The 21,279-nt window shown below is 37.5% G+C and overlaps 1 protein-coding gene across 1 annotated transcript in view; it reads right to left on the bottom strand.

Annotated features, from left to right (window-relative positions):
- KHDRBS2 (KH domain containing, RNA binding, signal transduction associated 2) overlaps window positions 1–21,279 on the bottom strand; it is a gene marked incomplete at its 3' end in the record, with an annotated part of 482,841 nt that overhangs the window by 69,104 nt on the left and 392,458 nt on the right. Inside the window, exon 4 of the mRNA XM_010837108.1 lies at window positions 3,966–4,112. Coding sequence (XP_010835410.1) covers window positions 3,966–4,112 — 147 coding nt within the window. The remainder of the gene's footprint in view (window positions 1–3,965; window positions 4,113–21,279) is intronic.

Below are 21,279 nucleotides of genomic sequence, written 5' to 3'. Positions count from 1 at the left end.
TCTGAAGATCAGCCCTGGGATTTCTTTGGAAGGAATGATGCTAAATCTGAAACTCCAGTACTTTGGCCACCTCATGCAAAGAGTTGACTCATTGGAAAAGACTCTGAGGCTGGGAGGCATTGGGGGCAGGAGGAGAAGGGGACGACAGAAGATGAGATGGCTGGATGGCATCGCTGACTCGATGGATGTGAGTCTGAGTGAACTCTGGGAGTTGGTGATGGACAGGGAGGCCTGGCATGCTGTGATTCATGGGGTCTCAAAGAGTCCAACACGACTGAGCGACTGAACTGAAATGAACTGAACTGAACAGATTGAGAGTTGGGCCATGAAGAAGGCTGAGCGCAGAAGAATTGATGCTTTCAAACTGTGGTGCTGGAGAAGACTCTTGAGAGTCCCTTGGATTGAAATGAGATCAAACCAGTCAATGTTTTTACAAGGAGTGTTACAAAATGTAATAATGATAATACTTGTTTCCTTTTATATCTTATAAAGTGAAGAGAAGGGCATTCACATATTGAAATATGTATTAGTTTAGGGTTTTATATCCCTTTTGTCATTATTTGTCAAATAATTTATTTGATGCTTCTAACCTTGTTTGCAAGACAAGTTAGCTAATATATGGAAGTCCTTAATACAGTACCTTCTCAACACATTAGAGATTTAAAATCAGCAGAGTTCAATTTATTGATGCTTTATTGACCTGCCACTGTACTTGTTTTGATAAGACTGAATGGAAACTATCCAGCTGAAAATTTTCCACACAGCAATAATATTGAGTTATATGTTCTACAGTTGGCAGTCTTAGATGATTATGGCCCATTGTAGGACAAGCTATATAGATGTTGAGTGACACAGATAGAGGTGAAGGTTTTAACCATGGGAAGATGCTGCAAGTTAGAGGAGTGTTATGTAACATGAACAGAGGAATCTGACGTCAGTGGACGTTATCTGACAGTAGCCTTCTGTGTTGTTTCAGCTTGCCTCTTCCTGGGCATAATTCTTCACCTGCGATGTTTGTAAATATTAGTATCTTGATATGTTAGCATTTCTATGGACCTTCATATAAACATCAAAAGAAACACAAATCACTAAGTGATTCCAGATAAATGAAAAAGAACTGGCAGATAATTTTCACTCCTTGCAGTTCTGATGTTGAGTGAAGTGAACAGATGCTATCCTCTGCTTGGTGCTGAGACCAGCAAAGCAAAATGGGCAACATTTACCAAATAATATTGCTTCATTGATTGTAAAATTTGCTAATTCAACATTGAGAGATATCAGAATATTTTTAAAGCTTTCTTCATTCATAAAAAACATTTATTAAGTGCTTCCTTATGTACCTGGCACAAAGTTATGAGGAAAATATATAAGTGAAGAGGGCCAGGGAGTGACAGGACAGTGAACTGCAGAAACTGAGTGTCAGACGGTGTTGCAGACACAATATAATAAGGCTGTACAAATACAGGGAGGCTGCTTTAGATTGTATGGTGAGGGAAGAATTTCCTGCAGTGCTACCCTGTGAGCTGGGACCTGTTGTCAATATTTTGGAGAAGAATTGTCAAAGGTCCTTAGTAAAGAGGAAGCCTGGAATGTTGGATGTACAGTGAGGAAGATTTGGATGGGCAAAGATAAAACTGAGAGGAAGCAGGAGCAGAACACACTGATCAAAGGAAGGTTTTCAACCACATGTAGATCTGTTTAGGGAAAGCATGTTGACTGTTCCCCAAATCTCACCTAGATAGCTGTTTAACCCCTTGCATCATCTCCAGTGACTCCCTCCATCAGACTATCAAACAGTTAGTGTGCCAGGTATGAATCTAAATGTGGGTAGTATGAAAGGCGTGGCCAGGCCTGCCCTCATAGAGGATAATTCAGTGGAGAAGAAATAAATCAAATGATTACAAGTATCAAGAAGTCCAAGAGGTAAGTGAAATGTATCGCTGGTATTTATAACAAAATAGGGTCAACCTAGCCTACAGACTAGGTCTAAAATCTTGTAGTAATGAAATAGTATTTCATCTTACATATTTCACTTTAAAATGTCATTCCAAGTTCCTACTACAATAATAAAATAGATTAAAAATGCAAATTTACTTATATATAATATATAATAAAACATATATCATCCTTTATAATTTTCTGTGTCCTTTCATATGCATTATCCCACTTAATATTCACAATGCTTGTTATTATTATTGTTCACAATAACAATATCTGCTATTTTTAGTATTCACAATACCTATTTTACTACCATCTTTTTAAAGATGAATAACCTACAGTCAGTCTTAAAGGAAATCAGTCCTGAATATTCATGGGAAGGATTGATGTCACTGAAACTCCAATACTTTGGCCACCTGATGTGAAGAACTGACTCTTTGGAAAAGACTCTGATGCTGGAAAAGATTGAAAGCAGGAGGAGAAGGGGACGACAGAAGATGAGATGGTTGGATGGCATCACTGACTCGATGGACATGATTTTGAGCAAGCTCCAGGAGTTGGTGAAGTACAGGGAAGTCTGGCATGCTATAGTCCATGGGGTCACAAAGAATCAGACACAACTGAGCAATTGAACTGAACTGAAGCTAAAGTTGTGGAAATTTAACTGACTTGTCTACAGTCACAAAATGAATTAATAATGTAGGCAGTTCTAGTCTTTTTTGATACTGCTTAGATCACCAAAGGTTGGGCTGGTCTGAGCTAAATATAATAAAACTATTTACCCAACAGCACCAGGCATTTAGTTCAAAAACAAAAGGAAGAGAGGACATAGCATCCTCATTCTTAAGAAATATACGATCTATTTAGGAAGATGTTCAGATAAGTACCAGATAATAAATTGGGCAGAAATTCTGGGTGTATACAAAGTTATGGAATAATCAGAGTGGTATGGGATTATTCTATAACCTCATCTTGACAGAAATTTTAAAACTGGGCATACACATAGGTTGTATGGTTATATTTTTGTACTTTTCTGTTGTGAAATTCTGTTGTTGTTGTTGTTTTCCCTATTTTCAAAATGACTGCCAATCAATAATCTTACCCACATTTCCTCTGAGTTTATTACTTAGTTTAGAAATCTATAGTGTTTCTCCATTGCACAGATAAATCTCAGCTACTCTTTTTTTCTCTCTGCTGAAGACATCTGCCAGGACAAATCCAGAAAACTTTACTCAGCATTCTCTAATTATTTTATTCCCAGGTCCAAGCCTGATGCCAAGCTTTCTGTTCAAACAACCTCTTCCTGGAATGCTAAATTGTTGACCTTTAGGAAAGCTTCATTATTTAACCTTCTTCTATTTCTTAGAAAATCAGTAGAAAATTCTATTCAAATGCAACCCTGAATATGCTGGCTTACGTTTTCTGAACACTGAATGTTCTGTTTCTCTCATACAGTGCAATGATTTTATTTTTCTGACTTTTGCATGATGTCAATAAATGTTTAGTTTTATTAATATTGATTATTTTACATTATGTTTTACAATGAATCAGCACCTGGAATACTATTGCATAAAAGTACATGATCATTCCAAATACTATCATTGTCATTACACATATTGCATATTGAGTCTCTTTCCCCTTCCACTATACCTGGAAATATTTTCTATGTTAATTAAAAGTTATGAATAATACATGTCAACCAACAAGTAATTAAGAAACAAAAGAAAAGTATACAACTTCAGTTATGTATTTAAGCTTTAGTGTTAATTGTCTTACTCTTCATGGCTGTGAAGGATCGCATGTAACATGCTGAAGAAAAACAATTGCCAAATCACCACTTGGTAGCAATATGCCAGAGCCTGTGCTAAGTGTTTTTTGTATGCCTTTTTATTTTCACTTTCACATTAACTCTACAAATAATTAATCTGCAACATAAACTTGTTTTCTAGAAAGTCAGTGAAGATCAAAGGCACATTTTTAATAGGAACTGATGAGAAACATCTTTGTAGAAAATGAAAAATACTTACGGGAACCAGAAATTTTTTAATCTCTTCCAAAGCGTGGCTCATACGTGAATAAGCCTCCCCCGGTGGAGCAAACACTTCAATTAATACATGAAGTTCATCACTCAAGTGGGCATACTTGGCTTCCCCACTTTTTCTTAATTCTTCTTCCTGTGAAAAAAGTTATTTTTATAAATACAAATCCACTCATTTTACATCGATTTAACATTTACTGAGGAGATGACAAAAGGATATAATCTAAGCAAATTTTCCCCAAATGGAAAGTAAAAATCTGGCATAAGTCATTTAAAGACTTCAAAATAATTTTAAGAGTTTGATTTTTTTTTAATCTGACATAAGTAGCTGCACATTTTAATCAGCTAAATGAAAAATACTAAATCCCCAAAAAGAAGCGATAGAAATGCCATTAACTCCACTGGAAGAAAAGTATTGCTTTTGTGTCTGACAAGTAATCATTTGCAGGCAATGAACCCACAATGCCACTGTTCTTTAAGAAAACCAGAATTTTATAGATACTTTTTGAGAGGTGGTGAAATGGTTACTTGCTCTCCATGAAAGTGAGCAAAACAGAGGCTTCTTTCACAGGCTCATTCCCATGGGAATAGGTCCTACCCTCACTCTGCTATCATTTGCCACCTCATACAGGAGTAAGTTAAAGCAATGGTTGTTAAGCATTATGTTGACCTTGATTCTGAGTGAGCTGCATACCCAAGATTTTTGTGAGCACTGCAACTGAGTTATTACACATGACTGATCAGTTCAGTTCAGATGCTTCTGACTTTACTCATGTGTGCAAAGTTTTTCACTCATGTTGTCTCTAACCTTTCAATAACATTGCATAGCATTCACATAATTCAAATTAGGATATTGAGTTTAAAAGACTTAAGTAACCTCAGCAAAGTTGGGATTCAAGTCCAGCTCATTTTGCAAGGATTTCAGGGAAGTAAAATTCAGTGAAAAATTAACACATGCTTGCTCAGTCATGTCTGACTCTTTGCAACCTATAGGTTTTATCCTACATGGCTCCTCTGTCCATGAGACTCTCCGAGAAATAATACTGGAGTGGGTTGCCATTCTCTGCTCCAAGAAATCTTCCCAACTCAGGGGTCAAACCTAAGTCTCCTGCATTATAGGTGGATTGTTAATCTGCTGAGCATCCTGAGAAGCTCAAAAGTTACCATAAATAATATTAATTGTATTTTATTTTTCTTGACTCTCCTTTCCCAAACTAGCAATTGATTCACTAAATTTCAAAGGATTAAAAAAAAAAAAAAAAAGGATTGCTGCTGATTCCTGCTTCTTGGCTGAACATATAATGAGAGCATCACTTCAGGACCTTTTCTGTCAGACAAGCTTTCTGAGAAATCTGAAATAATTCTCATTTTGAACTTACAAAAAGATTAAGCCCTGAGCGTTTTCAGTGGGAGAACTGACTGCAAGACCCCAGACTACCAGAGAACTAACCCTAAGGAGTTTCCAATAGTGAGAACTCACATAGAGGAAACCACTTGAATATAATATCTGGTATCATACAACCTGTGCAAGACTCCTCATCTAAACAACAAACAAAACAAAAATACAAACCCAATCATCAGCAGACAGGATTACCACTTCACTCAGCCTTGTCCATCAGAGGAAAAACAAACAAACAAACACATACACACACACACACACACACACACACACACACACAAAACTGAGCACGAAGCTCACCCTATACAAAGCTTACACAAACAACTGGACCAACCTTAGAAAACCAGAAATAAAAAGGAAGGAAGAATTCATCCTTAAAGCCTGAGAAAAGGGGACCTCAAACACAATTTTTTTTTAAATGATAAAAAGGCAGAGAAATACTACACAAATGAAGGAACAAACTAGAAACACAAAAGACCAAATAAATGAAGAGGAAATAGGCAAACTATCTGAAAAATAATTCAGAATAATGATAGTAAACATGATCAAAAACCTTAAAAACAGAATGGAGAAAATGAAAGAATCAGTTAACAAAGACCTAGAATAGTTAAAGAAAGGGTGTACAATTGCACTCATCTCACACGCTAGTAAAGTAATGCTTAAAATTCTCCAAACCAGGCTTCATCAATACGTGAACCATGAACTTCCAATGCTCAAGCTGGTTTTAGCAAAGGCAGAGAAACCAGAGATAAAATTGCCAACATCCCCTGGATCATAGAAAAAGCAAGAGAGTTCCAGAAAACATCTATTCCTGCTTTATTGACTATGCAAAAGCTTTTGACTGTGTGGATTGCAATAAACTGTGGAAAATTCTGAAAGAGATGGGAATACCAGACCACCTGACCTGGCTCTTGAGAAACCTATATGCAGGTCAGGATGCAATAGTTAGAACTGGACATGAAACAACAGACTGGTTCCAAAAAGGAAAAGGAGTATGTTGAGGCTGTATATTGTTACCCTGCTTATTTAACTTATATGCAGAGTACATCATGAGAAACGCTGGGCTGGAAGAAGCACTAGCTGGAATCAAGATTGCTGGGAGAAATATCAATAAACTCAGATATGTAGATGACATCACTCTTACGGCAGAAAGTGAAGAGGAACTAAAAAGCCTCTTGATGAAAGTGAAAGAGGAGAGTGAAAAAGTTGGCTTAAAGCTCAACATTCAGAAAACTAAGATCATGGCATCTGGTCCCATTACTTCATAGGAAATAGATGGGGAAACAATGGAAACAGTGTCAGACTTTATTTTTCTGGGCTCCAAAATCACTGCAGATGGTGATTGCAGCCATGAAATTAAAAGATTCTTACTCCTTGGAAGGAAAGTTATAACCAACCTAGATAGCATATTGAAAAGCATAGACATTACTTTGCCAACAAAGGTCCATCTAGCCAAGGGTATGGTTTTTCCAGTGGTCATGTATGGATGTGCGAGTTGGTCTGTGAAGAAAGCTGAGAAGTGAAGAATTGATGCTTCTGAACTTTGGTGTTGGAGAAGACTCTTGAGAGTCCCTTGGACTGCAAGGAGATCCAACCAGCCCATCCTAAAGGAGATCAGTCTTGGGTATTCATTGAAAGGACTGATGCTGAAGCTGAAGCTCCAATACTTTGGCTACCTCATGCGAAGAGTTGACTCATTGGAAAAGACCCTGATGCTGGGAGGGATTGGGGGCAGGAGGAGAAGGGGACGGCAGAGGATGAGATGGCTGGATGGCATCATCGACTCGATGGACATGAGTTTGGGTAGACTCCAGGAGTTGGTGATTGACAAGGAGGCCTGACATGCTGCAATTCATGGGGTCGCAAAGAGTCAAGCACAACTTAGTAACTGAACTGAACTGAAACATAGACAAACAAAACAATCACAGAAATTAAAAATACTCTAGAAGGAATCAATAGCAGAATATCTGAAGCATAAGGATGAATCAGTAAACTGGAAGATAAAATGTTGGAAATAACTTCTGAAGAGCAGAATAAAGTAAAAAGAATGAGAAGAACTGAGGATAATCTCAGAGACCTCTGGAACAAAATCAAACACACCAGCATTCAAATTATAGGGTCCCAGAAGAGTAAGAGAGAAAGAAAGTGTATGAAAAAAAGTTTTGAAGAGATTATAGTTGAAACATTTCCCCAGCATGGAAAAGGAAATAGTCAATCAAGTTCAAGAGGGACAAAGAGTCCCATACAGGGTAAACCCAAGCAGAAATATGCCAAGACCCATACTAATCAAACTAACAAAGACTAAACACAAAGAAATAATACTAAAATCATCAAGGGAAAAGCAACAAGTAAAACACTAGGGAAACCCCATATGTTTAACAGCTGATCTTTCAGCAGGAACTCTGCAGGCCAGAAGGGGATGGCAGGATATATTTGAAGTATGGGGAAAATGTACAACAAAGATTACTGTACCCAGAAAGGATCTCATTCAAAATTGATAGAGAAATAAAAAACTTTTCAGATAAGCAAAATTTAAGGGAATTCAGTACTGGCAAACCAGCTTTAAAACAAATGTTAAAGGGACTTATATAGTCCAGAAACACAAGAGTTAGAAAAAGACCTGCAAAATCAACCCCAAACAATTAAGAAAATGGCAATAGGAACATATATATCAATAATTACTTTAAACATAAATGGATTAAATGCTCCAACCAAAAGAATGGATACATTCTTTTGGCAGAATGGATACAAAAACAAGACCCATACATATGATGTCTGGAAGAAACACACTTCAGACCTAAAGACAGATATAGACTGAAAGTGAGAGGATGGAAAAATATATTCCATGCAAATAGGAAGCAAAAGAAAGCTGAAGTAGCGATCCTCATACCAGACAAAACAGACCTTAAAATAAAGATTACAAGAGATAAAGAAGGAAACCACATAACCATCAAGGGATCAATCCAAGAGGAAGACATAGCATTGTAAATATCTAAGCCCCCAATATAGGAGCACCTCAATACATAAGACAAACACTAACAGACATAAAAGGAGAAATTAATAGTAACACAATAATAATCAGTTCAGTTCAGTTCACTCACTCAGTCGTGTCCGACTCTTTGTGACCCCATGAACTGCAACACGTCAGGCCTCCCTGTCCATCAACAACTCCTGGAGTCTACCCAAACCCATGTCCATTGAGTCGGTGATGCCATCCAACCATCTCATCCTCTGTCACCCCCTTCTCCTCCTGGCCTCAAACTTTCCCAGCATCAGGGTCTTTTCAAATGAGTCAGCTCTTCCAATCAGTTGGCCAAAGTATTGGAGCTTCAGCTTCAACATCAGTCCTTCCAATGAACATCCAGGACTGATCTCCTTTAGGATGGACTGGTTGGATCTCCTTGCAGTCCAAGGGACTCTCAAGAGTCTTTTCAACATCACAGTTCAAAAACATCAATTCTTCAGTGCTCAGCTTTCTGTATAGTTCAACTCTCACATCCGTACATGACTACTGGAAAAACCATAGCCTTGACTAGATGGACCTCTGCTGACAAAGTAATGTCTCTGCTTTTTAAAATGCTGTCTAGGTTGGTCATAACTATCCTTCCAAGGAGTAAGTGTGTTTTAATTTCATGACTACAATCACCGTCTGCAGTGATTTTGGAGCCCCCAAAAATAAAGTCAGCTACTGTTTCCACTGTTTCCTCTCTTTCCCCATCCATTTGCCATGAAGTGATGGGATCAGATGCCATGATCTTAGTTTTCTGAATGTTGACCTTTAAGCCAACTTTTTCACTCTCTTCTTTCACTTTCATCAAGAGGCTTTTTAGTTCCTCTTCACTTTCTGCCATAAGGGTGGTGTGATCTGCATATATGAGGTTATTGATATTTCTCTGAATAATAATAAGAACAATAATAATACAAGACTTTAAAACCCCACTCACGCCAATGGACAGATCATCAAAACAGAAAATTAATTAAAGAAACACAAGTCTTAAATGAGGCACTAAATGAGATGGATCTCATTGATATCTTCAGGACATTCCATTCAAATGCAGAAGAATACACCTTCTTCTCAAGTGCACATGGAACATTCTCCAGAATAGATCACATCTAGGGTCACAAATGAAACCGCAGTAAATTTAAGAAAATTGGAATTGTGTCAAACATCTTTTCTGACCACAATGCTATAAAAGTAGACATCAATTACAAGAAAAAAACTGTAAAAAAATACAAACAAATGGAGATTAAACAATACATTTATAAATAACCGATATGTTACTGAAGAAATCAAAAGGGAAATAAAAAAAGTCTATAAAAAAATGACAAGGAAAAGACAACAACTCAAAACCTATGCAGCAACAGCTGTTATAAGACGGAAGTTTATAGCAATACAATCCTACCTGAAGAAACAAGGAAAACATTGAATAGATAACCTAACTGTACACCTAAAACAACTGTAGAAAAAAGAACAAGAAGCCTCAAAATTAGTAGAAGGAAAGAAATCATAAACAACTGAGCATAAATAAATGAAAATTAAATGAAAGCAACAATAGTAAAGATTAATAAAACTAAAAGTGGTTCTTTGAGAAGATAAACAAAAGTGACAAACCTTTAGCCAGACTCATCAAGAAAAAAAGAGAGAAGAATCAAGTCAACAAAATTAGAAATGAAACAGGAGAGGTTACAACAGGCAACACAGAAATACAAAGGATTGCAAAAGACTATTATGAACAACTATATGGCAATAAAATTGATAACCTGGAAGAAATGGACAGATTCTTAGAAAAGCTCAATCTTCCAAGACTGTACCAGGAAGAAATAGAAATTATGAAGAACCCAATTACAAGCACTGAAATTGAAGCTGTGTTCAAAAATCTCCCAAAAAACAAACGCCCAGGACCAGATGGCTTCACAGAATTTTATCAAACATTTAGAGAAGAGCTAATGCCTATCCTAAAACTCAAAAAACTGCAGAGGAAGGAACACTTCCAAACTCATCCTATAAAGGCCACCATCACCCTGATACCAAAACCAGACAAAGACAACACAAAAAAAGAAAACTACATGCCAGTATCAATGATGAACATAGATGCAAAAATCCTCAACAAAATATTATCAAACGGAATTCAGCAAGACATCAAAAAGCTCATACACCGTGATCAGACTGGGTTTATTCTAGGGATGCAAGAATTATTCAGTTCAGTTCAGTCACTCAGTGGGGTCCAACTCTTTGTGACCTCATGGACTGCAATACACCAGGCTTTCCTGTCCTTTACCATCTCCCCGAGCTTGTTCAAATTCATGTCCATTGAGTCAGTGATGCCATCCAACCATATCATCCTCTGTCATCTCATTCTCCTCCTGCCTTCTGTGTTCCCCAGCATCAGGGTCTTTTCCAATGAGTTGCCTCGTCACAGCAGGTGGCCACAGTATTGGAGCTTCAGCTTCAGTATCAGTCTTTCAATGAATATTCAGGATTGATTTCCTTTAGGATTGACTAGTTGGATTTCCTTGCAGTTCAAGGGACTCTCAAGAGTCTTCTCAAGGACCACAGTTTAAAAGCATCAATTCTTTGGTGTTTAGCCTTCTTTATGGCCCAGCTCTCACGTCCATACATGACTATTGGAAAAAGCTAATTATTATTAAATTAATTTAAATGTACTACTTTACTCCAAGAGATCATACATTTGAAAACTACTCTAAGCCAAAGAGCTCATGCGTTTCAGAATAAGAAAAAAAATCAAAATCACCATGTCTATGTTCTTGAATTTTAACTTTCAAATGAATCATACAGCACATCAAATGGATGATATAACTCTGAAAGAACACATGTCATATTAGCTTCGACAGTCCAGATTCTGATCATGGGTACTAGAGCAAAAATTGCAACTCTTCCCCTCAATAGTATATAAATTATGATAAGTGACCTCACTAGTTTTGACCTTCTAATTCTTCAATGGTAAAACGATGATAATAATAACAATAATAGCATTAGTCAAACATGACTTGCTAAATATTATTATGCTAAATATCTAAGGTTCAAAACAATATAAAAACAGATATGAACTAAAAAAGGCGATGCATTCAAATATCCTAATTATCCTCCTGAAAACTCTACCAGTGCCAGGAATAAGCTAAACAATAAAAGAAATGTTGGAAACACATAATACATAGTACACAAAAGTTTTATATTTTGGTTTTTACTTTAGCAATTACTCTTGTTATATTTTATCCTTAGAGTTATAATTTACTGAGTGTTTTCTGCAGATTTTTTTTTTATTATTATTAATGCCCAGAGAACTTTCTTTTAATACAAATCCTCTTCAGTAATAAATAAGTCTCTTATCTGTACAACTTTCTCTGTCATGAAATTCAAATAGAAACAAATGAATTATTTATACCTTGGGCTGAATGGGATTGTCTGAATGATTAATTGAAAAGCATTTGTAACTACACTTATGTAGAAATTCTTTTCTAGTACGTTCATCCGTTCAAATTGCATCCTCACATAGGGATTTTGTACAAATGTATGTATGTGTATAAATGTATATATATATATATATGTGTGTGTGTGTGTGTACATATTTGTCTGTGGTAGAGATGCAATGGCTGACCCTGAAGAGGATCTCAGTTACTTTTGCCTTTGCCTTGCTCCCTGAGACTAAACAGGCAAGAACTCTTCTAGATTATAGCATCTGTGGCCCAAACAGTCAGCTCTGTGAGGAAATCTTGTCAGAGCTGTACCCTCACTCCTTTTTCTCGGAGCAATTTTTTGTTTTTCCCCCTCCCAGAGTCTTTAATTTAAAAAAACTTCTGATTGTAAGTACTTTCTCCTCTCTTTGAAAAGTACATAAACCCTTTGGAAGATATAAGTTAGGCCTTTTGTCAGTTTTATGTCCTAGGAATGTCTTTCTCCTTTTAAATGCAAGCACCAAAACAGGCATCTGTCTTCTAGTTTCTGTGAGGGGATGGTAGAAGCCTAACTTTGGTAGGGGCCTTGCTCCAGGTTGCAAAACTACTTCCTGTCATAAAGATACGAGAAGTTTGCTTTTTCCTGGATGAACCCAATTAGCTAACCAATAATTATGCAAAGTTAGGATGCTCTCTGTGTGCTATCAGGACCTCTTATTTGGGGATTACTTGTTTTTTACATTGAGAACAAGTATGTAATGGTTTGTATCTGCTTGGCTATAAAAGGATGAGATCTCTCCCTGTCTTTTCATCTCTTGATGAATGGCCCATGATGCCCATCACATTCAGATCTAATGCTTAATAATAATAAAAGCATCTTCTTCTCTACAAAAAGAGTTCTTTTTGTAGACACAATTCTGGGCCGGGAGAAGATTTTCTTATTACATAAATTCCACCAATACTCTTTATAACAGATGCTGTGCATACTCTACCCATATTCATTGACTTCATTATCTTCATGTAACCAGCATTTATTTATTTTCTTGCTGGAGGCTTGATCTGGCCTTGAGGGATAGCCCTACTTAAGCACAGAGCAGGGAAGACATGCCAGGACTCAACTCTCTATGGACCAGTTGTCAACTAGTGATTGGAGAGAGCCAGCTTATAAACACCTCAGCCTGCTCCTCCCTTAGATGTGGTGCCAGCCATAGTTGTCCCATATGTTTGGTTGCTTAAGTTCAACTGCTAAGCTTCAGCTGCTTCAAAGAAAGCTTATCAGTTGCACAAAGCAACTGCTCTGTGCACAAGTGGAGGTATGTCTTTAGCCTGTTTGAGAATGCACATTACATGGGTTTCCTTACGTTTCTTATTTTACTTCCTTACTCCTATACTGAGGTTTCCAGAGTTTTCCTTCCAAATAAACTTCACATAACTAAATTTTTCTACATTGTCCTTGTCTAGGGGAACTCAAAGCAAGACAATACAGTAGTTTAAATTAAGGATAGATGACGGAAATCAGAAATTTTGTACAGAAAGATTAAATACAAAGCAAAGTACATGAATAGATAAAGATTATGAAGGAAATATCAGAGACATGTAAAATAGATCCAGTAAAGCTGATATGTAATAGTAAGAATTACACAAAGAGAAAACAAAACATAAGAAAAATAAATAAATAATAGAAGAAAACTTTTTGCAGGATGCAGAATATAAGTGTTTACCTAATTCTACTCTGAACTTAAGAGAAAAGAGCCAAAGTGAGATGCATTTCACGAAAATCCCTGAATTTTAAGAAAAGCAAGAATAAGCAAGCAAAAAATGAACAGAAATAAAAAATTACTATATGCCTCTAGAGCTGATCCAAAAAGGGAAAATATACAATCGACAATGGACTTCCCATGTACAAAATTTCAGATTTAGAAACAAGGATAGTAGGTTTGCCAGTGAGTATGCACTAGGTTCTGTGCTGAGGGCAACTTTCTGTTTACTGCCCCTGAAACAATCCAGGGCCTAAGAGTCTTCTGGAACACCAAGAACTGTCTGATTTCAGTTTCTGGGGCCATGGATGCTGATGATGTCATAAGATGATAATTCATTATTTTAACTATTCCACTATAATTTATGGCATTTGTTATGCTCTTCTAAGAAATACAATGTTCAGACTACCTGGAATTTGTCTGTTGAAAATTTTCACCACTGAAAAAGACAATGCCTATTCCCAAGAAGGCCCAGTAGTCTAGAATTCATGAGGAATTAAACTGTCTTGAGTGTATGGCGACTAAAGCAAAAAGCAAAATGAAAGATTCTTGACAAGACATCGTTAAAGATGGAAGCATGCTTCCAACTCTTTGAGACCCCATGGCTGCCAGGCTATTCTGTACATGGAATTCTCCAGGCAAGAATGCTGGAGCGGGTAGCCATTCCCTTATCCAGGGGATCTTCCCGATCTAGGGATTGAACCCAGGTGACCTGCATTGCAGGCAGATTATTTACCATTTGAGGCACCAGAGAACTGTATTTTACAAATCACTTAGAATGTTGATTCTCAGGGGGGCTGTATCCTGTTTCCATTTCAAGAAAACATATCTTCTAGGAAAAAAGTGTCTTAAGTAAAACCTAAACAGGAACCTGTTGAATTGGAATAGGGCTGTGGGAGAAAATTAAGAAGTGAAAACAACTAGTGAGCTGGTGAGGGGATTTCATTCAGTACAGTCACTTTTGACCCAGTAGATATGGTCAGATTTGCTTCTGAGCCTCATGATGCTCTAGCCAATGATGGAAAAGCAAGTACCAGTGAATCCCAGTTGGTAAGGAGCAAAGCCAAATGACTGGTTCTAAGAGAAAATGTGGAGGTGGGATATCAATTTGGGGAAGGTCACCTTGCACAGCCATTACTGTCTGTAGAGGAGATAGCAACAGGATACCAGACAGCAATGACAAGGGTGCTGAAGCCAGAGATTAAAAAAAAATAGAACAAAAGAAAGGCCACAAAACCTGCTGAAGACATTCAGAGGACCCTAGAGAGGCTGTCTCCTGCCCTTGAAAGGAAAGTAGCACACAAGGCAATTTGGCCTTGAAGGTAGGATTTGGAAGGCTTTACTTTAGACAATGCATTATGCTGTTCATCAAGCAGCCAGACTGAGAAGCAAACACATTAGGACTTATAAAGTGGCTAACCACTGAATAGAATACTTGTGGCGTCAGCACAGAATGGCATCCAAATTTACAACATATGGATGCAAAATTAATAAAAGGCACAGACAGAATAATCATTTTGACACTTTTAGCTTTCTGTAAAAAAATTTTCCAGATTATACCAGTTGCTGCTGACAAGCCTCTGCTGACATATTGTATACCTAAAATTCAATGATTTCCACATGGCATTACAGGATTTTTTCATCTGGTGCTGGCTGAGCTCAACAGCTTCATCTTCTGCATGCCCTCTGCAGATACTCACTAGAAAAACCTTACCTTTCTCTGAAATCATCATCTGCTTTCAACCCCCTGTGGACTTTTATTCGGAACAAATATATTCATCCAACTCCACATAGTCAGCAACATAGAAATGATTGCTCAATAGAATCTTAACTGCAACACCTTCTAAATATGATTATATCACAAATACTTGGTATTATATTACTAATATTGATAGTATACTTCAACAGAACATTTGGTTCCATGGATCCTTGAACACTAAGTGTTTTGCTGTTGGCATCATGTATGTGTGATTGGGGAGTGGATTATGGCAGAGTATACATAAATGATGTTTCTTAGATCATATCTAAATCTTAATAGAAAGTATAATCTCTATATACTTTTATATTAATTGCTTTATTCAAATAAATGGCTAAGTTTTCTGTTACCTGGTAATAAATACTTTCCAAAGGAAATGGGGAACATAAAAATTTGATCTTATAGATGTTGTCACTTTCCCTTTCTGTCCTTCATATTGTTTTAGCAAAAGTATACTTGATAATGTCTAAAAGGAAAATTTATTTTATAGACTAGACAAAAGAAGGGAGAGAGTGAAGATATTTCTATTCTCTTCAAATAATTCAATTACATGGAAAGACTATATTTGTAGTAAGCGAATGTTAATTTTTAAAATTTTTATTTCTGATGAGTTTATCTCTGTTTCATTTTTATAGACTACAAAATGTTCTATCAGTGCTGGGAAATAGAAACTGAGCACAGAACCTCTGAAACACCTCAGAATCAAAGCAGAATGGAGGCAGTGTGTACACATACCTCTAGAACTCACTTCCAAGTGCTGCAGTTTACTAGGAATCTGAGCTTGGGTGTTTGGCACTGGAGCAACTATAAAACTTCTCCTGGATGTGGAAAGCCCTTCTGCATTTTTTTTTTTTAAGTCTGTGAAATCAATGTTTTTGGAAAAGCATAAGGAAAAGTAATGAGCTCAGGACCTAGACTTGGACTGATCGTGACACTTTATATTGATCAAGGTTTGTTCTGCTTCATAGCACAGAATATGTCTTTCCCAGGAGAGGAGTTATTCCCGTCACTAATCCTGACAATTGTTACTTTCATGGTATGTCTGAAAATTTTCAATATCACCTACATACACTTAAGTGAATTTAGACTCACTCTTTCTTTATCTTAGGGCAACAAACCTTTTTGGATGTTGCATAAACACAAAAGTGGAATCATAATGGTTTGATGTACTAGTGTTTGTCCTATAGCACTGGTACAGGATGTATGTAAAATATAAATAGAATCTATTAATCCAAAGTATTAATCCAACCTCTTAGCACAGTCCCCTCTCTGTCCCTGCTGGTCCAAGAGCAAGGATATGGAGTTAGCAAGGATGGAAACATTTGGAGAACATGGGTCAATGCAGGGAGGTTACGATGGCCCTCTAATCTTTCACACACACACACACACACACACACAGCATATTGTATACTAAATTAAGAGTATATTTTCAGCTGTCTTGCCCCAGTGCTAACACTGCTAGGCTCTTTGGGGAACAAAACAGAACATATATTGACTGACCACAAGATGCTGGGACTATACCAAGGATTTCCTCATCTGTGATTTAGTTAAGCTGCATCATAGGTTGGGCTTCCCAGGTCACTAAGTAGGCAAAGAATTTGCCAGCCAATGCGGTAGACACAGGAAATGTGGGTTTGATCCCTAGGTTGTGAATATTCCCTGAAGGAGGGCATGGCCACCCACTCCAGTATTCTTACCTGGAAAATCCCTTGGATAGAAGAACCTGGCAGGCTACAGTCCACAGGGTTGTAAAGAATTGGACACGACTGAAGTGACTTAGCACGCAGCTCAATATCTGATTTAAAATTTAAAAACCATCAAATACATGCCAAGTTTCAGCAAAGCAGATAGCACACTACTTTCTATGAATGGAGAATCACTACAGGAATCGATTTAAAGTTGAGGATACAAAATCGCTTTGTATTGATTGGGGGTCCTCTTACTGTAACACTATGATTAGAAATGCTGCATATATTAGAAAAAGTTAAACACATTTCAAAATAGCACATACTTTTGAGAGAGTACTACAAAAGGCAAACTTGAAATTGTCCAGAGTAGAAAAAGTTTACTGAAAACCAAGATTAACAACGAAACAAAGTAAGCTTTAGTGATATCAGTGATTAAATTTTGGTAAATACATTCACTTCTAAACGTAATGCAAGTCATTCACAGAATCTGTTTATATTACTTTAAATTTATTAAATACCAGTGGAATAATTTGGCCTTTCCATGAAGCACAGCCATCAGGATCCATGAAAATATTAATGACACATACAAAAGACGAACTAAAGTGACACTGGGGTGAACAGATATTAGAATTGAAAAGTTTTTGGATTGTTGTTTCAATTTTCTTTGTGCTTACCACTAATGCATCTATTTCATCCTTAGGTTGAAGAGAGATGGATTCTGTGGCATTGCCTTTACTGAAAGAAGTTTATTTGAGACATTACTTGAAAGGAGCAAGGGAACATTTGAAGCAGAACAAAGATAAAATTAAATTTTAGCACATTATGGCACTGTACTAACTTTAGATGAAGCACAGGAGGTATAATTTTTCTTGACCTCTCTAAGGTGCTTACCCAACAGTTAGAACATCTGCCGTCAGTAGACAGAAGGTGAAGACTATAGAAACCATTCATTTATGCTACTGTTCCCTATATCTACATTAAGTTTAGTGACTATAATGTTTCTTTCTTTTTTTTTAAATTTAATTGTAGGTGTTTAATACTTTTCTTCATGAGTCCCCCAGATTTTCCAGTATTGAAAGTTGGACCATGTGTAAAAGGAGATGATTCTCTCGGGTATGAGTGCTTTTCTTCATCCATTGCTATCATGGCAAATAATGAATAAAGTAAGAGCTAAGATATTTAAAAATATCTGTTACTCAACTGGAAATTGGAGAATTTTACTGAGAAAAATGCATCTTCAAATCTACTAATTTAATACCATAAATACCTGTCATGTCTACCATTTCTGTCTATAAAAATTGCCATGATAATGTTATAAAATTAGTTCTATCTAATTTCCTTTTTACTTTAATCTATTAAATACTATATATTTTGTTTTGAAATAAATTATTTATCAGAACATTTAAATTATCAGATCAGATCAGTCGCTCAGTCCTGTCTGACTCTTTGCGACCCCATGAATCGCAGCACGCCAGGCCTCCCTGTCCATCACCAACTCCCGGAGTTCACTCAGACTCACGTCCATCGAGTCAGTGATGCCATCCAGCCATCTCATCTTCTGTCGTCCCCTTCTCCTCTTGCCCCCAATCCCTCCCAGCATTAGAGTCTTTTCCAATGAATCAACTCTTCGCAAGAGGTGGCCAAAGTACTGGAGTTTCAGCTTTAGCATCATTCCTTCCAAAGAAATCCCAGGGCTGATCTCCTTCAGAATGGACTGGTTGGATCTCCTTGCAGTCCAAGGGACTCTCAAGAGTCTTCTCCAACACCACAGTTTAAAACCATCAATTCTTTGGCGCTCAGCCTTCTTTACAGTCCAACTCTCACATCCATACATGATCACAGGAAAAACCGTACACTTAAATAGTATAAAATCATTACAATTATTTTAAAACTATTGATTCAATAAAAATTACAAAGAAGGCATTATAAATTGCTATTATAAAATTCTCATTTAATTTATGCTTCTTTTGTGGGTGATTATACTTTATTGTTGCTGCTGCTTAGTTGTGTCAGTTATGTCTGACTCCGTCCAACCGTATGGACTGTAGCCTGCCAGGCTCCTCTGTCCATGGGATTCTCTGGGCAAGAGTACTGGTGTAGGTTGCCATGCCCTCCCTCCTCCAGGGAATTTTCCTGACACAAGGATCGAACTCTGGTTTCCTGAATTGAAGGCAGAGTCTTTACTGTGAGCCACCAGGGAAACCTGTGATTATATTTCAATGACAAGTGAAAGCTGCTCAGTCATGTCTGACTCTTTGTGACCCCATGGAATTCTCCAGGCCAGAATGCTGAAGTGCGTAGCCGTTACCTTCTCTAGGGGATCTTCCCAATCCAGGGATCAAACACAGGTCTCCCACATTGTAGGCAGATTCTTTACCAGCTGAGCCACCAGAGAAGACCACTTTGCTCAGAAACAAAGAAATTGCAGTTCTTTCCAGCCAGTGCCGAGCGATGGGCATCTCTCGGGACAACTGACACAAGCGCCATAAGACTGGGGGCAAGAGAAAGTCCTACCACAAGAAGCAGAAGTATGAGCTGGAACGCCCCACTGCCAACACAAAGATTGGCCCCCGTGGCATACACACAGTCCGTGTGCGGGGAGGCAACAAGAGGTACTGGGCCTTAAGGCTGGACGTTGGGAACTTCTCCTGGGGCTCGGAGTGTTGTACACGCAAGGTAAGAATCAATTTATAGATTGAATGCAATCCCTATCAAGCTACCAACAGTATTTTTTAGAGAACTATAACAAATAATTTCACAATTTGTATGGAAATACAAAAAACCTCGAATCGCCAATGCAATCTTGAGAAAGAAGAATGGAACTGCAGGAATCAACCTGACTGACTTCAGTCTCTACTATAAAGCTACAGTCACGAAGACATTATGGTGCTGGCACAAAGACAGACATATAGATCAGTGGAACAAAATAGAAAGGCCAGAGGTAATTCCATGCACCTATGGATACCTTATCTTTGACAAAGGAGGCAAGAATATACAATGGAGAAAAGACAACCTCTTTAACAAGTGGTGCTGGGAAAACTGGTCAAAAACTTGTAAAAGAATAAAACTAGAACACTTTCTAACACCATACACAAAAATAAACTCAAAATGGATTAAAGATCTAAACATAAGACCAGAAACTATTAAACTCCTAGAAGAAAACATAGGCAAAACACTCTAGACATAAACCACAGCAGGATCCTCTATGACTCATCTCCCAGAATATTGGAAATAAAAGCAAAAATAAACAAATGGGATCTAATTAAAATTAAAAGCTTCTGCACAACAAAGGAAATTCTAAGCAAGGTGAAAAGACAGCCTTCAGAATGGGAGAAAACAATAGCAAATGAAGCAACTGACAAAGGACTAATCTCAAAAATATACAAGCAACTCCTGCAGCTCAATTCCAGAAAAATAAACGACCCAATCAAGAAATGGACCAAAGAACTAAATAGACATTTCTCCAAAGAAGACATACAGATGGCTAACAAACATATGAAAATATGCTCAACATCACTCATTATCAGAGAAATGCAAATCAAAACCACAATGAGGTACGATTTCACCCCAGTAAGAATGGCTGTGATCCAAAAGTCTACAAGCAATAAATGCTGGAGAGGGTGTGGAGGAAAGGGAACCCTCTTACACTGTTGGTGGGAATGCAAACTAGTACAGCCACTATGGAGAACAGTGTGGAGATTCCTTAAAAACCTGGAAATAGAACTGCCTTATGACCCAGAAATCCCACTACTGGGCATACACACTAAGGAAACCAGAATTGAAAGAGACATGTGTACCCCAATGTTCATTGCAGCACTGTTTATAATAGCCAGGAAATGGAAGCAACCTAGATATCCATCAGCAGATGAATGGATAAGAAAGTAGTGGTACATATACACAATGGAGTATTACTCAGCCTTTAAAAAGAATACATTTGGTAAGATGGTAACAATAACCCCTGTGTACGAGACAGCAAAAGAGACACTGAAGTATAGATCAGTCTTATGGACTCTGTGGGAGAGGGAGAGGGAGGGGAGATTAGGGAGAATGGCATTGAAACATGTATAATATCATGTATGAAATGAGTCGCCAGTCCAGGTTCAATGCACGATACTGGATGCTTGGGGCTGGTGCACTGGGAGGACCCAGAGGGAGGATATGGGGAGGGAGGAAGGAGGAGGGTTCAGGATGGGGAACACAGGTATACCTGTGGCAGATTCATTTTGATATTTGGCAAAACTAATACAATATTGTAAAGTTTAAAAATAAAATAAAATTAGAAAAAAAAA

The sequence above is a fragment of the Bison bison genome, unplaced genomic scaffold, assembly GCF_000754665.1.
Source record: "Bison bison bison isolate TAMUID 2011002044 unplaced genomic scaffold, Bison_UMD1.0 scf7180017864071, whole genome shotgun sequence".
Classification (NCBI taxonomy): Eukaryota; Metazoa; Chordata; class Mammalia; order Artiodactyla; family Bovidae; genus Bison; species Bison bison.
The sequence above is the reverse complement of the archived record's forward strand: the minus strand, read 5'-3'. Positions and strand labels throughout refer to the sequence as shown.